The sequence below is a fragment of the Calypte anna genome, chromosome 7 (assembly GCF_003957555.1).
Source record: "Calypte anna isolate BGI_N300 chromosome 7, bCalAnn1_v1.p, whole genome shotgun sequence".
Taxonomy (NCBI): domain Eukaryota; kingdom Metazoa; phylum Chordata; class Aves; order Apodiformes; family Trochilidae; genus Calypte; species Calypte anna.
Genome location: NC_044253.1, coordinates 8,206,047 through 8,227,309, shown reverse-complemented (window position 1 = coordinate 8,227,309; position 21,263 = coordinate 8,206,047). Strand labels below are relative to the sequence as shown.

Sequence of the window (21,263 nt, the reverse complement as noted above, 5' to 3'; positions counted from 1 at the left end):
ACAGCTTCTTATTACGTTTTTCCCTTGGCATATTTACATTTATGCCTCGTAGGGATAAAACAGAAAAGAGATGACATTCTCACAAAGGTGAAAACAACTTAGAGAACTGAAGGCTGACTTACAGCACAGGAGAGCCTCTGAAAACATTCATATATCTATCCTCCACAAGATCCTGATGAAAATCCTGTGCCACACTGCCTTATTCATTGTCCTGGCTGTTGCTGTCACACTACAGAGGTGACTTTATTAGATTTGTGTGATAGGAAGACAAGAGCTGATCCAAAAGTCCATTTTAAAGTCAATGGAAATAGTTCTACTGACTTTACTGGCATTTTCATTAAGCTCAGCAGCAATAAGCACTCTAAGTGCTTGCTAGATAAATGTTGCTACTTAAATATAAAGTTAATGATATTGCCTACATAGTGAAAGTGAAAGCTTGTGGAAGAAAATTAAATTGTGATGTGTTTGCACAGGTTTCCTGAAATGTGACAAGGAGCTTTGGAGCTCTCATGGCACAGAACACCCTCCAGCCTCAAGATAATTTTTGTATGGGCACTTGTCATGAGCAAGTAATTGCTACTGAAAGCTTTTAGACTTTTGGTCATGTTCTGGACCATTCACCACTGCTACAGGTTATCCTTACCATGGGTACTTGAAGCTGTCTTTGGTGTGACTCAATTTACCCAAAAAACTGCTAGGATTTTAGGATTTCAACCTACTTAGTTTTTTCTTCTGCTCATGAAAACAAGCACACAGAAAAAGCAATTGCTTCCCCTCACTAAAGCAATCTGAGTGAATGCACAGGTCAAGAAAGCTCTCCTTCAGGACTAAAAATATTGAGTGATTAAGAAGGTCCCAGTTACATTTTAGTTTGGGTTTTAGATTCTTCTGACCAGGAACATGCAATATGAAATTAATAAGCAGTTTCAAACCTTATCCATCACTTACTTTTTTTTTTTTTTAAGTCTTAAGTTGTTTTCTCTATGCTGTCTATTTTAAGCAAAATTAAATTATAACCCAACATGCACTGCTGACAGAGGCAGAATTATGTGGCATAAGGAAAAAGTTTACTCAGGTTTTTTCTCCTCTCACATTGTAGAATCATTGGTTTCTAGATCTAGACAGTCCGTTTGACCACTTAATTGTAATAAGAATTAGTTGTGAAACTTCACTCAGATTTTCCTCATTTTGCAGAGCACAAACATTTAATACCTGCTCCTAATCAACTCTGCTGCAGTGAGAATTGTATCCATTCACCTACCTGGAGAGGCAGAGGATGACATTTTTCTCATACATAAAGACATAAAAACGCTGACTTCAGTCAAAAGATGTGCAACCACACTAACAAAATCAGAGAAGTATTAACTTTCTTGATTTGTATAGGCTTCTAGGTTGTATGTATTGTAACTTAAATTCCAGGTTATTTTAAAATAAAGATTTCAACTTACATTTAGTTAAATAGTTGTATATTTATATATAAATGTATATGTAAATACATCCTTAAACACATTTAAAATGCAAAAAACAACAGGGCTCCTCTACATAGAGATTTTGTTCAGCTTTATTAAAGATATTAAACCACCTAGTTTATCTGCTATTAATGTGACTTTAAAGCACAAGCTAGCACATCGATCAATATTGCAGAGTAACTCAGTCTCCTAAATTTGTATTTTAAAAATTATTTTTATCAAAGACAAAATATTTCAAAAGACAAAACCTTCTAGACTGTGCTCAAACATTCTTTTCCACAGATCAAATGTATCCAAAAAGATGGTTTTTTGCAAATGTTGCACTTAGGAAAAAAACAACCAAATTCACTAAGCAATCTCTAGCTTGTAAATCTAATTCATAACCCTGCAGCCAAAGAAAGATATCAATTCCTTTTGATAGAAAATTCATGACTGCTAAGAACATGCACTAGTTTGGCTGCAAGACTAAAATTCTGAATGCATGATGACTATTTTAAGATTAAGAGACCATTAAGATTGTATTCATCAATACTAATGGTATCTGATTTAAAAGTTTAATGAGAAAGCTATAATGCGGATCACATTTCTCAGGAAGATACATGATTATTGAATTTCAGATAGAGGATATTACAAAAAATTAAATAAAAGCAAAAAATCTCCATGGCTTATAATTGATTTGAAGTGGACTGAACATATGAATTGGATTTAGGCATTTGTTAAGAGGACTGTAAGTAATTCAGTCATGTTTATGCTCAGTACATATAGAAAGAGTATGTCTAAGATTTGAAATGAGTCATTATGGAACATGCTGTTATCTACATTATAAAACACAGACTTGGCATTTTCAGTACAATGCTTTAACATAATGGGTCAGTCAGATCCATGAAGTGATTTTGCTCCTCAGAAGCCATTTTTTTTCTCTATATTTGAAGATGTGAGCCAGGGCTTGTGTTTGAGAAATCAATAAGTGGAGCAGTTGAACTAACAATGATTCATGCCCAGGGTAAAAGCTGTCAAAACAGAGAGATGTATAAAATAGTCTTTCAGTTCATATTCTTTTTAGTAGCAAGGAAAGGAATTAAGGGAATTATTTCATGGAAACTTGGAAAAAAATAATTTTTAAAAGCAGATAGGTGTATCAGTTGGTTTTAGTTGTTTGTGGTGAACTCTTAACCAAAGCTCTGTTTAGCTTTTCCAGCCTCTAACAGCTACTGATATAGTTTTCAATTAGGGCTTCTAACAGCCTTTGCCCTGCTATTCATGCAGATTGCTCTTGGTTGTTTTTAATTTAAAACCCCCCATTTGATTTTCCATTCAGCATTGCTGAGGAAGATTTATTCTCACAGATATTTGATAAAAATGTCACTAGGGCCTCATCCTCTAAAAAAAAAGCCCATACATTACAATATAACTGCAAAAGTAGCTTTCAATTGTATACTATTTCTGGTAACATCATTTTTACATACAATATATTACAGCAAGAGGTAACTGGAAGTGTTTTTTTGTCCGTGGGCTGTGATGGACAAACCATTCACTTGCAATGGACATTTCTGGGATATTTCTGCATATATTCAATGCACAGAAGAGAAACAAGAGAGGATTTGATAAGGTTGGTAGTTTCCCAGCAGAAGTGAGAACTTATGCTGTAGAAAATAAATTCTGCATAGATTAAAGGAGCTGCTGACTCAAACAGTGGAATATTGCCTATTTATATAGCAATAGCACACAAGGATTCCAGTCCCTGTGGATTACTGTCTGATACAGGAAGATGACCACGTGAATATCACAGCTCCATCAGAACAGAGATTCTATACTACTGGCTCTTGGAAACTAGGTTGGACACTACCTAAATATCTCTTCAATACGAGTATTCATACTTGATAAGAATGACAATATTATTGATAATAATACTTTTTCTGTCAATAAACATTTTCTCTGAAAACATGAATGCCCTAGAATCTGTCTTTACTGTACAATAGAAAAGCTCAATAGTTGTTTTTTTCAGTACTGCCTTTGAACAAGAGGTTGAAAACATGAATCCTGATTTTTCAGCTCTGGGAATTCTGAATGAGAAACACAGAGCCATCTTCTTTGTAAGTTAGAATTATTTATATACATAGTTACAAAAACTTGAGGTGGAGCAGCAATCCTGTAAGGATAAAGGGAACAGAGAGACCCAGTAAGTTATGTGGAATGCAGCAAAACCTTGTCTAATATGGTTTGCCATGAAGAGGTGAGGTCGATCATCAGTTAAAGAAACCAAGGACTTTCTAGAAGAAATTTTACAACTTCTGAAAAAGACAGGTGGATACAGAGGGACATGCATTTGACATGATAGATTTCATATTAGATTTAAATAAATAGAGGAAGCATCCAAACAGTATCTCAATATCCTTGCCTTGTTAATTAAGAATTTTTATTTAAGAACTTGTGACAGTTAACTCTCCTGTTCTGCAGGTGCTTAAAGTAACACCCTGGCAGAGCACAGCCCCATTATTTCATCACAAATATGCCAAGAAGGGATATATAACAACACATATATAAAGACAGAAAATGCAAAAGATATGCAGATACTCCAGGTAGAGCTCTGCTACTCCTAATTAAGTAGTAAGCTTGTGAGCCACGTGATGAACTGAACTCAACACAGATGAAATGAGGGAAGGCTGAGGTTTATTGGACAAACACTAAGCAAACACAGATGCCATTGATTCTCAGCACAGAACATTCCTGTTTTCCCCACCTTCTGTTTACTGGGATGGCAGTTACTACATTTTGCCACATAATTTAGACAAAAACCTGGATAGGACAATATGTACCTGTATGAGTACTGACTCCTATGGGATAATTCATGACAGCACACAATGTCAGCAAATTCATTTGCCCAATTTACTACAGAGCACATCATCTCCTCAGCAAAGTCTTTCCCTTTGTATATCTTTAAAATATACATATTTTGCATAGCTGCATAGCTCTGAAGATACATAAAATAGAGCCAAATATATGTAATCAATGTGTAATACCCCAAAGTCACCTACAGCCTTCCTATTCATTAAAAATTTCTAACCTATCCAATTCTAATCAGCTAAAACTTCAACTCAAAGTAAAACAACAGCCTTTTGAAGGGGAAAATTTGAGCAGCCCATGTCCATGAATTGCTCAGTAGCTGACCTTTTAAACACTTAATCTTGTTATGTCTGAGAGACGAATGAAATAGATCACAAAAAATATTTGCAAGGAATAACTTCAGATTTTGGGGGTGGATCTCACTTAAAATTCCCTTCTTGGTTTTTCTTTTTCTTGCTGCCCTAAAGCTGAAAAACTGGTCACTCGTATTCTTGACAAGAGATAAATATAAATGGGAAGTCATTTCTGAATCAGACTTTTATTTACAATGTGCATGATTTGCTTCTGGACTCATCTAAAAATGAACAAACGAAAGATCACCCTGACGAGCTAAGGAAACAGCATTCACTTCTGGAGGAGAAAGTTGACAGTATGAGTCCTGTATCAGATCTTTATTTTATAAACACCACTACATAAAATACTGTTATCCAGATCACTGCAGTTTAAAAAGTCATTTGTTGTTCTTTTGTATGGAATAATCTTGTTGAGGAAATAGTGTTTCCATGTGTCAGAAGACAGATTTCACTTTATCTTTGTTGTGTATGTTTCCAGCCAGTAACTGGTACTCCAGATAATGCTCTTCACAGTCAGATTTTCTGTACAAACTATCTAGCTGAAAACACCTGCACACATTAACACCAGTGTACTGATCAAAAATAAAGACGTAATGTACGGCAATTACTTTATCCCTTAATTTTGGCAGGAAAAAAAAAATCCAATAATTAATTTCACTGACCAAGAATACTACTGACAATTGAACATTTAGTTTCCACCTAATTGGTGGAAAGATTATCTCCCAGTGCAGAACAGATAATCATAATTTAAGACTTCACTGAATTTTTCCCCTCATGGATTCTTCTAATCTGCAGACTAACTCCTGAAGATCTTTTCAGTGCACTCATTATCCATAGCAGAGGCAATCCATAAAAGTTTGATGAGTGTATCACTTGCTGCTGTTCAGCCTCCATTCACTGCAGACTGGTCAGTACTCCCTATCATTAGCCTCTAAAAATAGCTATTATAGCAGCAAAGGGATGACTGGAACCAGTGCACAGCAGATAAGGAACTTCAGTGCCTCAGACACTGTGTTGGACTCTTGTCTTCAAAACATACAAATATTCAGAAATACTTCTGAAATGCTTTCCTACTGAATGAGTGCTGTTTAGCTCTAAAATGACTTTTCTCCTACCTTTCTGAAAAGGATTGGATTATTCTTCATTCCAGTTTTAATAAGAATTATCAAAAGCTATTTTCACAGGACTTTAAGCTAAACAAGTTGTTCTATTGAAATTCTCTACCTAATAAGATTAGGTGTATGAAACCCTAATTCAGGAACACATTTTCTTTTTTGGAGACTGTACAGTATAGATGCTAAACTAGACCTGAACTTTCATGTGTCCAATAAGCACATTTCTGAACTGAGAAAGAAAAAACTGCTCATAATTCATCTTGAACTGAAAGAAGATCAGTAATCGTTAAGAGAATAAAAAGAGGAACTGATCTCATTTACTACACCTGCTTTTCTGGAGCATAATATATTCTAGCAAGAGCATAGGGAAAACATGACTATGATGTCTGAGCAAAAAACCCACTAATATCCAGCATAAAGCTTATTTTCATTTCACGTGGATTCCAGGGTAAACTTGCAGAGTATAACTTTGTTCTGAGGGACACCAAAGTTCACAAATTTCTCAGTGCTCACTGCACTGCAAATTGCAAATTTACTGCCTCATCCTTTACCAGTAATGGAAAAACAGTGTCTGTTTTCCATTTTCTAATCAAAACTATAAGTCAGGTTTTGGTAGTCATTAATAACATCACCAGAAGAGTAAGAAAAGTTTTTTGTCATTTTAACAGATTCCTTAGTAACAACTGTGAAATAAATTTTCCTCTGGAAATCTCAACTGCCTTATATGCTCTGCCTCACAGAGCATCACATTCTTTGCTCATACCTTGACAATCTTCAAAAGAAAATCCTAATCAAAAAGCTTGAGCACTGCAGAACTGTCCCCTCTCTGCATACAATGGGTACACAGTGGTTTCCCTGCTGGAATGGTGACACTGTCTGAGAAGAAGCAGGATGGCAGGACACTCAGGGAGAATCCATGTGTTGATTCCTCAAATCCCTTGCCATGCAAAATAAGACTTTTTCAGTGCTGCTGACAAAATTACAGTCAGTGACAGGAAGTCTGAACCACACACAGTCCATGCAAATTCTGGCAAAGCCAGAAAAATTGGGAGAACTGATGAAAGCATTTCACAAGTGTGGAGATGTGGAGTATGGCAGCAAAGAACACTCAAGAAGTACCTCTAAAATTGCTACAGCCTTCTGCTAAAAACAAGGCAGCCAGGCACAGTGCCTGTGCCAGTAGTAGTAGCTTACATTCTGTGACCTGCTATGATACAGATGGATAAAGTTGATACCCAGAGATCAATTTTCAACACTTTGAATTCCTTAGCAAAGGAATTTTCTCCCTTACGAAGTACATAGAGCCACACCAAAACAGCTGCTATGCTAAATGAAATGGGTTTGTTCCTTCTATTAAGCATGATTTAAATGATTCATTCAATTATTATTTTTGTATTCAAAGACAGCTTATTTTCATGCAGATTTATGTCCTGTTATGCATACTGGACATTCTTAATTGTGCTTAAACATCTGCAAATTTAATTAAAGTTTGCCATTCCAAGCACAAAATGGAGCAAAGAAAATGCTGACAATAGTAAAATAAATAATCAACTATTTAATTTAATTCAACATTTATTTTTAATCCAAACATCAAAAAAAGCTTGTTTCTAATTACAATTTTATGACAAAATGTCTTGAAGAAACATTTGTCTCTATTTTTCTCCAACCTGCTCAGCTGAGGAACAAAAGCTTATTTCTCAAACTGGTGATTAATAAGTCTGTCCCAGCTGTATTACTGTATGCTATGAAGAACACAGATTAGTTTATATAAACAACTGTTATAATTTTAAAAACCCAAAGGATTGACAATCTGAAAAAGCAGAAATCCCATCAAATAAATTACAATGGAATAATACATTTACATCTTAACAAAGAAGGGAAATTAAGTGGCAAACACTGGTAGTAAATTCAAGGGGTCTGTGGCAGTTTACAGCAGATGGTGAGATCAACTAAATGCTTACAGTTTTTGTAGTTCTTTGTACTGGGTATTATTTAAAAACTTAAGCATGTGTTGTAACACTTGACAATGAGCAATCCTCAGTCTCCTAAAATGCTACACTCAAATGAGATATGTAGACAGAATGTGGCCTGATTCTACTGAAACTCATTTGAAAAATTCCATTTAAATGATGATGTTTAGTAATAATTTTAATTTTATAGGCAAAAGATTTGATAGTTTATAGTAAACAGCTGGGGGACAGAGTGAGGTAGACAGGTGGATTTCCTGTTACTCAGGCCCAGTAAGTCTGGTTCTGACAGAAAAAAGAAATGAGAAGGCCCAAGAAGAATGAAAACTGACGTAACTCTTTAGGTAATTAGGAAGCATTAGTTATGCAGAAATAAAAAAGGCACTGCATACCTTTTCCCCAACAGATCTAGAGAAAAGAGAAGTGCCTCATCAGCCTGAAAACCATCCCAAGAATGAGAAAATTTGGAAGAAAAAGGGCTTTTTACCACATAATCACAATAACATATATTGTAGCTTCTGGAATTATTGGCTTACACTCTGGTGATTTTTCCCTTCCAATTCTAAGGAACAAATTCTTCTCAGGAGGAAACAGACTTCCATGGAACTATTATTATTTATATCAACTGGGGAACTGGCTGACAACATCCAGCTATTATCTAATTATAGACCCATCACCACTACTGCACAAGGATGCAGGAATCACAGCATGTTTCTGGTTTGAAAGCCAGAGCCCAGCTGGAGGAGCACGCCAGGGTAAGTACCACAAGCCTCATGCAAAGGCATCCAGGATTACCACCACAAACTGCTTGCCAAAACCTGTTCATTTATCATTTTAATTCCTTCTTGTCAATACACTTGAGCAAAGGAAATGGCTATATGCAATGTAAATGCTGCAAACTTCATCACTCTAAGTAACCCAAAGCAACCAGACTGTAAAAGGAAGGAAAAGTTTCTTTTTGCAAGAAAACCAAGAATTAAATACAGAGAGTTTTCCTGCAAAGTGATGCATTCAGCATGCATTAAGAGCAATTTGCATGGCAAAGGACCAGCTTTAATGTGGGGCCAGGATTCATCCCTGATGTTACTACATTTAGAGGTAATAAAAGTGTGATGGAGATTTTCAGGTTTTCCCATTTTTCTCTATCTGCAATTACTAAGAAAATCCCAAACCCACACAAAATCAAGATTTGAACAGACCAAATGAGGAAATTAAGTCAGTATGAGGGCTTATTAAACTCTTTCATGCAATAATAAGCAATCAAGAAGGGAAACAGCAAGTACTTTTCAGACAGGAATCAAACTGGAACCTTTTACAACAAAAACAATGAAATGAACAACAGCAGCTCTTTCTTGGTTTACTGACATATTCATATTGTAAAAAGAGCTTGATCTGGAAGGCACTGGAATTGGTAGATTAAAACCCTGCTTGGATCTAGTCCCAAGGAAATAGAACATTTCAGATCAGCTTTCAGTGCATTTTCAGTTTGGAGATGTAATTAATAAAGCTTTAGATAAATACAGCAATGGCACTAGGAGGCTGGGGAGGTTTATATCCTGCCTTGTAAATGATTAGTTTATTGTTTTAAAAATTTCAGTCAACATCACAGAGGTACTATTATCTTCTGTTACCAACACAAAATAACAAGGAAACTACTACAGTGAAAGGCAACCCAAACTTGCTGAATATCCACTGAATCTAGCATCCAGTTATTCTGTTATGGAGAAAAGTTCACATTTTTATTAGAACTTTTTATAAAAACAATATGCATAGAGGAAAATCATAAAGCCATTTTCTTTTTTGTGTGTGTTCAAAGCTTAATTTTAGAAAACTCTATATGGTATCTACTGAACTGCTTTTGAAAAGATAACAAGGTACAAAATTTCTGCATAATACGAGAAACAAAGAACTGCATTTTATACAATCCAAAAACTTTCAGACTATCAAACTTCAGACTACTAAAGCCAACAAAATGACTTGCATGACATGAATCAGGCTAGATTTTTTTTTTGTAATCCATAAATGACATGCACAGCTGTTTAACGTGGAAAGGAGTATGAAAAGATAGGCTTTCATATGATCAATTAGTAACAGAACAGTTTAAGGATTATGAAACCTTTACTACATAAACCAGCCCAACATTTCAGAGGAGCCATGGGCAATTTACTTCAACTGAGAACCTGGTAGTATTTCTGTCCACATTTAAATACATACTTTGCCACCATTTCATCAGAAGACTTTGGGAAGAGAAATCAAATACATGAATCACATTCTCTTATATGGAGTCAGAGATGAAATATAAAAAACAACAAGGGTTTAAGAGGTTTAATTTAGAGGCTCTTAGAGTATGAATAGTTGGCTTACCTGTTTCACATCATATGCAAGTAGAACAAATCTTAAGTCTGGTGAAACTGAGTATCTGGATGCTTTGAATGTTACCTAAAATGAAGTAAAAATAAAAGTGAGTTTGCAATAAGAAGGATCACTTTTTCCACATTTTCTTACAGTTAATTTCATAACTTTCCATTCATAAGACAGGTCTGGTTTAGAACACACATGTAATTTCCACAAAAATATTCATATAATTCTTAGTCTAATTTCTGGTATCTGTACAATGGCAACAGCTGTATCTACCTTCAATACCAATTAGGAAGCTGATGAGTTTATTATCATGATTGCAAGCACTGAGCTCAAAGATAAGAACTACAACCTATTCCTTTACAGGAATAAGGAAGGCCCTTTAGGTGGTGTGTATCTCATGATTATAAGGGAGATTCAACACTGGGTTAGGCTGAAAGAACACAAAAATGAAAGAATAGGTGTGCATTACCTCTCTTCTGCATACATAAACATTTTGCAAGACAACTTGTAGTAAAGGAAAACCCTTTTAGGAACAAATATTCTTAGTGGAGTGTAAAGTGAAACATAAGATAGCATTATAAAACTAATATTGCTTTATATCTATCCAAAACCCAACTGAATTCAGAGCTGTAATTTAATCAAGGAGTAATGTTGATGTCAGAAAGAATTTAATGCATCTAATGCATGAGGACGATATGAATGTGCTTTAAAGGGCACTGAAGGAAATACTTTTAAATAAATCTCAAGACAGATACTTGCAGAATGAAAGAAAAAGGGTGAAGAATGAAAAATACTAATAAGAACAGAAAAAGTAGGAAAGAAAAAATAATAGAACTGCAAAGGAACAAGATGAAATAAACTAAACAAATACCTATGCAGAACAAGCTCTCTCTGCTATTCAAACAAAAGCTTTCCCTGATTTTGCTTCTTAAACAACCAGCACTGTTTAGCCTAATCCCACTGCTGAACTAATGAATCCAACAGGGGTTTAAGGTACAGATAAGCAAGTCTTCCAATAAACTGAGAAGATGCCAGGGTTTGATATACAGCTTAAACTCAGGTTCCTAGGTAGTATAATTAGAGCAAGCTATCAAAAGAAATCAAGGCTAAAAAAATTGTTTGAAAGATAAACTGTTCATTAGTTTGATGCAAAAGTGTGCCAGTATCAAAAGCTCAAAATCTGAAATCTTGAAGAAGAGGAAAAAAAACTTAAAAGCATCCTTTTGTGTCTACAAAGCATTCAGAATGTATTTCTCCTCTGCTTAAACTATCTTTTATAAGCTAGGCACTTTTAAGCAGAGACTACATTAATGTTAATCCAGGAATAATATTCCCTTTCCTTGGCACATCACTGAAAACATTTTTAGATGGGAAATTTTGCTGCTTTCTAGAAGTTTATTAATTACTGCCCCACTACCTCACTCTTCAGCAACACACAGCCCAGGCAGCTTTCCAAATTGCCTCTCAGGGAGTATGGTGCTCACCATTCCATGCACTTAGTTAGATTCTTCAGTCATGGATTATGACACCACAGAAGTAATGATGCACTTAATGCAAACACCTGAGCAGCTCAGCTGCAACCTATTGACAGTAACACCAGCAACAGTTACTCACATACTCTATATCCATGTGTAGATTCCTATGGATCTGGAGTTTAAAATAATTTAAATCCTACTTGAGATGACCTTGTTCATTCCTGCAAAATTCTCTTTGTCTCAAGAAATACCTCAGACACGTGGTGAACGTGAAATGCCAGTAAGCTATAATCTCTTGACTGCAGCTAATGGTTTCGGCAAAATAGTTTCCTTTTTGTTGGTTTAATGGCATGACTCTTCTTAAAAGGAGCATAAATCTGTTTCATAAGTTTTAATGTTTCATTTAAGAAATACGAAAATAAAAATTAGACCAGGAGAAACCAGGTGGTCATTACCAAAGCTGCTACCTATACTGATTTTCTTTAAATTATCATAAAGCCATAATTAGCCTACTTTTTCAAAGTTGGATTTACAATCAAACCTTTAAGGAAATATACTCTTAATTCCAACAGAATTTCAGAGAGATTTAAGAGACCTAAAGTCACAATCATTTAAATTTCTTTAGAGGCCTGTTTTGGGTTTTATGTGGAAGGTTTTCTTGTTGTTTTTTGTTTTGTTTTGTTTTATCAAGGCAAGAACAATTTTAGCAATAAATTCAGAAACAGTCTATCTGTATGCATATAAGAAGCCTTGCTAGATTAGCAATAGAAAAAAAATTTAGTAAATCACCTGACTTATTCCTCCAACCTTACATGGCAAGTAAACTCACTACCTGTGAGCTCATTTTAACAAAAGACAGTTGTTTGGGATTTTTCCCTCATAAACATGTGTAAGGTATTTCATCAGGCAGCAGATACCTAACTTCATAACTGAGGAGACAGATCAGATCATGATGGACTTAAAAGAAAGACTCAGGCTCTGATATAGGAAGTGAAATTTCATAGAATAGAATCATAGAATTAGTCGGGTTGGAAGGGACCTCAGAGATCATCTAGTCCAACCCTTGACCCACCGGAGCAGTTGCTAGACCATGGCACTGAGTGCCACATCCAGTCTTTTTTTAAATGTCTCCAGGGACGGAGAATCTACCACCTCACCGGGCAGTCCATTCCATAGCCTAACCACCCTCTCCGTGAAGAAATTCTTCCTAATATCTAACCTAAACCTCCCCTGGCACAACTTAAGACTGTGTCCTCTTGTCTTGTTGAAGGTCGTCTGTGAAAAGAGTCCAGTTCCCACCTCGCTACACCCTCCTTTCAGGTAGTTGTAGACAGCAATGAGGTCTCCCCTGAGCCTCCTCTTCTCCAGGCTGAACAGCCCCAGCTCTCTCAGCCTCTCCTCATAGGGCCTGTGCTCAAGTCCCTTCACCAGCCTGGTTGCCCTCCTTTGGACCTGTTCCAGGACCTCTACATCCTTCTTAAACTGAGGGGCCCAGAACTGGACACAGTACTCGAGGTGTGGCCTCACCAGCGCTGAGTACAGGGGAAGAATCACCTCCCTGGACCTGCTGGTGACGCTGTTTTTGATACAGGCCAGGATGCCATTGGCCTTCTTGGCCACCTGGGCACACTGCTGGCTCCTGTTCAGTTTCTTGTCGATGCAGACTCCCAGGTCCCTTTCTGCCTGGCTGCTCTCCAGCCACTCTGTGCCCAGCCTGTAGCGCTGCATGGGGTTATTGTGGCCAAAGTGCAGGACCCGGCACTTGGCCTTGTTGAACCTCATCCCGTTGGAATCGGCCCAGCTCTCTAGTCTGTCCAGGTCCCTCTGCAGAGCCCTCCTGCCTTCGAGTTGGTCCACACTTCCTCCCAGCTTGGTGTCATCTGCGAATTTGCTGATGATGGACTCAATCCCTTCGTCTAGGTCGTCGATAAAGATATTGAACAGAACTGGGCCCAATACTGATCCCTGGGGGACACCACTAGCGACCGGCCGCCAACTGGATGCAGCCCCGTTCACCACCACTCTCTGGGCCCGGCCAGAGAGTGCCATTCAAGGCCTTGGGAGGTTGTCTATTGGGACATTCACTACAGGGATTAGATCTATTTATTCATTAAAAAGAAGTCAGTCAAGATTCTGATCCCAAAGGTTTGTTCCCGTCTCAGAAGGGCATATTTTTATGTTTTGAAGAAAAAGTTGGGAAAATACCATTTTGGAAACAGTGGGAATCGAAAAACCTCGGGTGTCTTGTTATCAAAAATCTGGAGGATGCTTGTTCCACGATGATGTCTGAGTATCTGCAACTTTTCAAGCTCCTTGCTTTGTCAGGACCTGTTGAGGCTTCATTCAAGACAGACCTAAATGTTGTCCCTTATGACTACACCTCTATGGTTTATCTGTACATCTCTAAGAAATGTAGCTCTGGACAAATAAGCTCTGAAAATAGCTGGCTAATTAGGCAAGGTCCCTGGATGCAGAAGCAGGTCTTGTTTCTCTTTGCATCACTGCACAGTATCCACTAGTTAGGAAACAGGGAATTCAACACCCTGTACTCCATATTTACTCCTCTCCCCTTTCCAAACCACAACAGAGGAAAGGCCAAAAAGAAAGCAGAAGGGAATATGGTTTCCTTGTATCCCGAATATTTCTCATTTCTACCCAACCACATCAAACTCCCTACAAAAAACATCAGCTGTATGAAATGAGAAAAAAAATGCTGGAATCCATACATTAGTTACATTTGAGACTGTTGCATAATTCTGAGATAAAAAAACAAACAAACAAAAAAATTAATAATTTAAACACACGTCTACTGTCTTCCCTTCTTAACTTACAAACCTGTCATCCATTTTTCATATATCACTGAATTTGAAATCGTCTCACTTTTTCAAAAGTGAAAGAATGATCCTATTTCTGATCTTGTACTCTTCATCCAGCCGTGCTATTGTTTCACCTACTATAAAAAGCTGTTTTATTATTTAGGTGTTTTTTAAGCTACTATAGCCTTTACTCAGTGCCTTATTCACAATGTTTAAAAAAATGCCATAGAGCAGACAGATAGAAGTTACCTATAAGATAGTCTAACCCAGAGATAAAAGAATATATCCTTATCCATTGTCAAACCTCATAGTTTCAGATAGCTGTTTTTAATCGAAATAATACATTGCAGTTAAAAGCAACAAGAGGAAATTTTCACTTCTGTTGACCTTATTTATTTGTTTTTTAGGTTCTTCCATTTAGTCTTACCCCTCCTTTTTAAGTTTTCTGTACTTCTGTTTTTCCCAGAAAGTTACCTCTTCCACAATCCTATTATTTATTACTGATTAATGCTCACTTAAAATACTTTCAGGCTTTAAAACTTTTTATGTTCATCCAGGATAAAATATTACAAGACTTCTAGACTGTTGCTTTAAAGCTGGGTGGCAAGGAAATCACACCTCTCTGCATCACAAATGTCCCTATTTATCAGCATTTTCACTGAATGGTAAAACTGAATATGGGTGTACAGGAGGTGATTAGCATTCACAGGTTTTGAATGTACCTTAAAAAATTATCTAGGATGAACTCTACCTTATGGATGGGAACCATCCTGGATGGGTGGTTCTCAAAAACACAACTCAAACTCCCCAAACCCACCTGAAACTCCTCATGCATTCTAAGATGCTTTCACACACGTACAGAGGTGATTGCAGGACATTAAAAAAAAAAAAGACTTGAACAGATCTGTGAAGCTCATAGGAACCTAACACTATTGCCTCCCTAGTAGAAAACAACTTCCAACTGGTAAATCACAGAATTTTCTCCCTCCTATTCCCCATCTTTGTTACAGTTAATGTAGTAAAATGAGGCAACCAGGTGCCACTAATTCCCAGGGAGTGGCATGAGCTTGTGTTAAGACCACCTGTGCCTAATTAGGGTTGGCCCCCTAATCCTGCTCATGCGCAGTGGGGGCCCACCCTAATCAGGCACAGGTGGGCTTAACACAAGCTCACACCACTCCCTGGGAATTAGTGGCACCCGGTTGCCTCATTTCACTACAGTTAACCTTCAACTCATTCTTAAACCAAGGAATGATCTCATAAGGGGTGCTACTCAGAGACAGCCCACACAGAGGTACTCTGAGCTGACAGTCTGGAGATCTGTCCCCAGAACTTTGAATGCTGAAAAAACCCCCTCAGTTGGACAAAAAGGAATGGCCACCACCAAAGCACAGCAACTGCAAAACCTTCCATTTGTCATGCTTTCCCACCTCTGTGCACAGTGGTACACTGCAACAATAAAGCCTAATTCCTAAAAACCCTTCTACTGAAAAGGTTTTGCTGAGAGGGTTATTTAACACTTAGAGGAGCATTTACAGAGACCAGAGAAAGTGCTGCCATGTTCCTAGCCACCTATTTACAACGTGTGTGGATAATTAAAATGTCCAGTGTTGCAACAATTACTAATCTGTATGTGATATGTATGAGGTTATATACTGCTGTTTAACATATTTAACTTTATTAAGCCTTTCATTAAGCTCTGCACAAGGCTCTTAATATATAAGCATATAAATTAGTCTACATTTATCAACATTAATCAACAAAGGAACTATAATTGCATTAAGAAGCTGCACTAAGTCTCCTCATCAAAACAGAGAGGGGGCATGGTGGTGAGGAAGACAGAACAAAAAAAATGATTGCTTATGAACAAAGGTCTGTAAACCAGCACAAGACAGTCCTTGCCAAAAGTCTGATTGGACTAAAACTCTCATCCTCCACTTTTTGCTGCACGGCCTCCAAAGGTTTTTCACTTCTGGGCTGCTACAGCCTAATCATGATTCATGAGCCAAGACTACTGCTCTGCTCGCCCTTCTGATGCCATCTCCTTATTAGCAAACATCAAGAAGTAATTCTTCTCTCTTCATCCTTGTGCAAAAGATGCTCCACAGTTACATGACAACACAGCACACTCTAGGGTATACTCCCAGAAAGCTCCTGGAAAGAGGTTTACAACTTAGGAAGATCTGCTCTGAACCAAGTTGAAGTTTCCCCTTAAGATTGAAAAAAGATGTGGAAAAGCACTGAAATGAAGTCAAATTGCTGGGTTTAAGAAGAGTCCAAAACAGAGAGCTGGGGGGAAACATTGTAAACACAAGACTCTATTTTAGAGTTTCCAAACTGAAAACAACTACACTTGTATCATCAGGAACTGCAAACAAATCAATAGCCTCTTTTTTGAAGACTCAAAATACATCCGGTTATTTATATTCAAAATGCTTAAGGAGTCACACTGTATTAATTTCTGACCTAGGGTCCTGGACTATGTGTTTGTTAGTTTGTATGCATGGTATCCAAATAACTCTACATGCTAAAGCAGTGGGACCAAGGACTAACAAGTTACAGTCTTAGCACTTCTGTAATAGTTGCAGCTTTTTTTTAAAAGAAGACACTACAGCAAAATTTCTAAAGGCTTCGTTTAAGAGGATTCATAACATTTGGAAAGTAACAGAAAACACAGTCTCTCTGTGTTTGTTTTTTTTCATTTGGTTTTGGATTTCAGACTCATAAATCAGACTAGAGAGGCTGAGCTAAAAGCATGATAGAGGACCAGATGGACAACCTCCCCTGAGCAAAAGAAACCATGTGCTCCTTCTTGTTCTCCTCTCTAGCTCAGCCAGACCTCCTGGCTGGGTTCTGTGTCAACCAGTAACCTGCTCGTAGTGATTTTATATAATAGTTGAGGGCAAAAGGTATAAATAAAATGCCTGATTGAAATTACTCAGATAAATGTGGCATAATGTTACTTATTTTGGAACTAGAATGTGTAATTAAGTATTGCTAAATGCTGAAAAACTGGTAGGCATGTCACTCATGATGATGATGGTGATAGGCACCTCAGACAGATGATAGAGAACATATTGTAATCAGACATAGAGGCAGCATGGCAAACATCAGGATGCCACACAGTGATTAATGTCTAGGGCTTTTCTGGATCCATTTAATAGAAGACATGTCCAGCTTCCAGCTGGGTTACATTTATATGGTTCTGGCTCAGAATATTAACTGTTTATTACACAGCTTGAACAGGATTCACTACACACACTCAGAGGACAAATATGAATTAAAAAATGTCTTCAAATTATGGTCTCCAAAGATGCTAAGACATATTCTCTGTGCTTTACAAGCTATTCTTTTCATGCTTGTCACTATATTTACCATCAACAATACTGCTTTACTGAGAGTTTAATTATATAAAGGCCAAATCATTTTACTAATAGCTTGATTATAAATTGATAATAGAAAAGGACTCCATATAAAATGAGGTGCAATAATATCTTCTACTTCTGATTAAATCCTAATGAAACTGGAAAAAAAATACACTCATTCAGGAACTTTAGGTAGACACTACTACAAAAAAGAAATGGTCATCTTAGAAGGAAAAAACACTAGTCTGTCTTCTTCCCTGTTGCACACCTGTTTTCAAAGGTATTTCTTAAAGTTTTTTTTTTTCTAGATATCTCATATATATAACATATATGGGTTGGTTTTTTTATATAGGCTGTCTACTTTTTTTGTAAACATGCATAGTGAGCACAGCAGCTCTTCAGTAGAGCTGAGAAAGCAAGCAACACAAAGAAGGATAAAAGACATGAACTGTGCACAAAACCAGCAGCCTCTAAGATGCAAAAGAAGAGCCAGTGATCTGTACACAGGGGAAGGTTGCTTCAGGGGATTAGTAATGAGGAAAACAAGACAGCTCTTCAGAGCTCCTGGTTCTAGTACAACCCAATCAGTAGTGACAAAAATCTATTACTTGCCCCTTGCCTGTGTGCAATGAATTTATCATGGCAGTTCAATTTCCATTGGACAATTATCAACATTCCTAAGAAAAATCTGCCACTTCTGCAGCTGCTTGAGCAGAGGGGCAAACAGGAGAGGGAACGCTGACTGAAAGCAGTCTTGTAACTCCCATCAAAAGGTGACTCTTCCATGACTAAAACCCTTTGATATGGAAGAATGAGGGAAGCTGCATTGCCACTGCCTAAGCTGGATCTGTGCTGGATTTTTTATTAGTAGAAGACAGCTCTGCAGAGCCTTTCCACAAGCACCATTCTAATTACACAGCAGTGAGTCAGCGGATGTGACGCTGAGCGAGGAAAATTATTAATGATTTAGGTGTCTGACTTTGGGAGAGTACATCTAGCAGTGTGAATGTGGGGACAGTGAAGCTTAGAAGAAAAGGACAGCTTTTGATTTCAGCCATACAGTCTGTAATGCTATGATCTTCTCTTAGGATTGCTGGCCACACTGTCAACAGACGACTTGGCACAGGGACATTTCCCATCGCTCCCAGCCAAACATACATCAACAAACTTATTGATTCTTCTATTTTCAGCTTTTTGTTCCACTTCCATGTGAATATGATTGCCAGAATTCACTTTATTCACCTCTAATACTCTTAGCTTTTGACTGTATACAGAGAGAAGCTTTGTGGGAAAAAGCATACAGGTTTTTTTATGTTTCTGTTCCATACACAACTGTTAAATGCTTGCTTGAATATTACCCATTTTGGATCACTTTCCCATACTTCTAATTAAAACTAGATAGCCAGAGTCCAGAGTTCTCTCAGTGTGTGTGATTTAAGGATAAATTAGTTCCATAAAAAAACATAAGAAGAGCAACTGATCCATCACTACTGGCAAGACTGCTTTACCATAATGGCCTCACTAGCTTGTCATGTTGGCATTGCACCTGACGTTGCATGAGCCAAATAATTGGAGCCAAAAGTGTATGAATTCATCTGTGAGGAAACTCAAGTCTTATGATTATAGTCAAGTTTTATAGCCAGGGATTTCCAAGCAGCTGCCTCTGTTCAAGTTCTGCACTAAAGGCAATACATAGGCCTGACACAATTATTCCTCTACTTAGCCAGTCAAGTGCTCATACACATGTACACAGGTAAGAGGGAAAACAATTCTGCAGTGCTTTGTAATTTGTACTTCAAGGAAATTCCACCTTTTCACCCACTTTTAATTGTGTCTGACAGCCTTTTTTGGGTGAAGAGGTACCCTGAGGCACATCCCAGCACATGGGAGGGTGCAGCTTACAGAAAGGGAGCCTCACACACAAGCCATTAAAACACAGTTCTCTCCTCCCCTCTCCTTCATTTTTCCATTGACCTCAGAAATCAGTGTCATGTTCTTTTTCCTGAACTTCTGCTCTCCTCTTTCTAGTTCAAGGAGTTAGAAGAAAAGGTCACCAAGGTCTTTATGCTTTGAGGGGAGGAATCTGTATCAGAAAAGATCCAAAAACTGATGATGAAAATGAGTCATCCTCTTGGGTCTGCAGGTGCAAAAGATTTTACCAAATCAAAAATAGAGGGATTAACAATACCAGTCAGTGGTATGCATGGAGTATATATGAGGAAAGACTGACAAGCCACACATTTATGCTGCAAAACCCTGATAAACGAGAATTACATGAAGGAATGTAAGTGGTATCACTGAGGATAACAGCACCAAGCAAAGTGAAAGAAAATGCAGACTAAGGCATCAAAGCATTTCTTAGCAATTACTGGTAGACAGACACAAACCACTCAAGTATATAATATTTACTGGCCAGAAGGAATAATGCCTGAACTAGTTTTCCTCTAAAAGCACAGAGAAACAAGTAAAACAGAGATTAGCAGGATTAGGAATTATGTTTTTCTTTGCATATTTAATTACTTAAAGGAAAATCTTCGTATCATTTTTGAACACTCTTCCCCTTTTCAATTAGTGAAAAGCTTTCAACATTTTTAGTAGCATTCCCTCATTCTATGAAATCTCTTACTGTAATAGACATCAGGTAGGTTCACCAGCATATATGCCTGCTATGATATTTCAGATGGCCTGAACAAAGCATGTAGTAAAGCCAACAACATATCTGCCAACATCTGTTATTTACAGGTTAGCTGAATAAAACAAAAAATAAAATAATAAAAAATAAAAATCATTCACTGACAAAGGAATGGATTATACTTTCTACTTATATTTAATCTAGTCTAGGCTATAAACATATTTTCTACAACCTTTAAATATTATGACTCCTCTTCCAGGAAAAAAATATGTGATCAGGCTTCCACTATGAAATATGTGGATAAAATATATTACTTACAAAAGTTGTATTTTCCAATAATAATGTAGTTGTATTTGTTTCTACATTCAGTTCAACAACATGTCCATTCCTGGTTTTATACACCACTGTTGTATCTGCAACAACAAAGGCATTAACAGTTAGCAAACATATTAAGTATTTAATACAGCATCTGTAGAGACAACTGGCATACTAATGTCATTAGAATATCTTTATTACAGTATAGAAACAAGACTGAGGGGAGAACTGGAAGTCATAACATCTAACTTTGTTGATGGGGGGGGGCAGGTTTTGCTGGAGATCATAATCACCTATCTCCTTAGAAATTATTCTTACAAAACTGTACTATTCTGTATCTCTGGTAACTGGCTGGATAAAAGATATGTACTGTATCTTAAGACAGTCCCTGTCCTGTTTGATTAGTGCTGGGCCACAGAATACCAGATCACAGAAGCTGAACGTAAGCACAGGAGTGTTAAAGCTGAACAGGTCCATTAGTAGAATACTCAATAAATACTGTGGGATGGACTGCTGGAAATCCTTCCTTCTAACATATACTTGATTTTTAA

General features: G+C 37.2%; 1 protein-coding gene across 3 annotated transcripts in view; it reads right to left on the bottom strand.

Annotated features, from left to right (window-relative positions):
• The window catches only part of DPP10 (dipeptidyl peptidase like 10), a 182,967-nt gene that overhangs the window by 100,560 nt on the left and 61,144 nt on the right, over positions 1–21,263 (bottom strand). For all 3 annotated transcript variants that reach the window (XM_008497029.2, XM_030453986.1, XM_030453987.1), the window contains 2 exons: positions 20,716–20,810; positions 10,113–10,187 (listed from right to left, as the gene is read on the bottom strand). In XM_008497029.2, the coding sequence (XP_008495251.1) occupies positions 10,113–10,187; positions 20,716–20,810 (170 nt within the window). The remainder of the gene's footprint in view (positions 1–10,112; positions 10,188–20,715; positions 20,811–21,263) is intronic.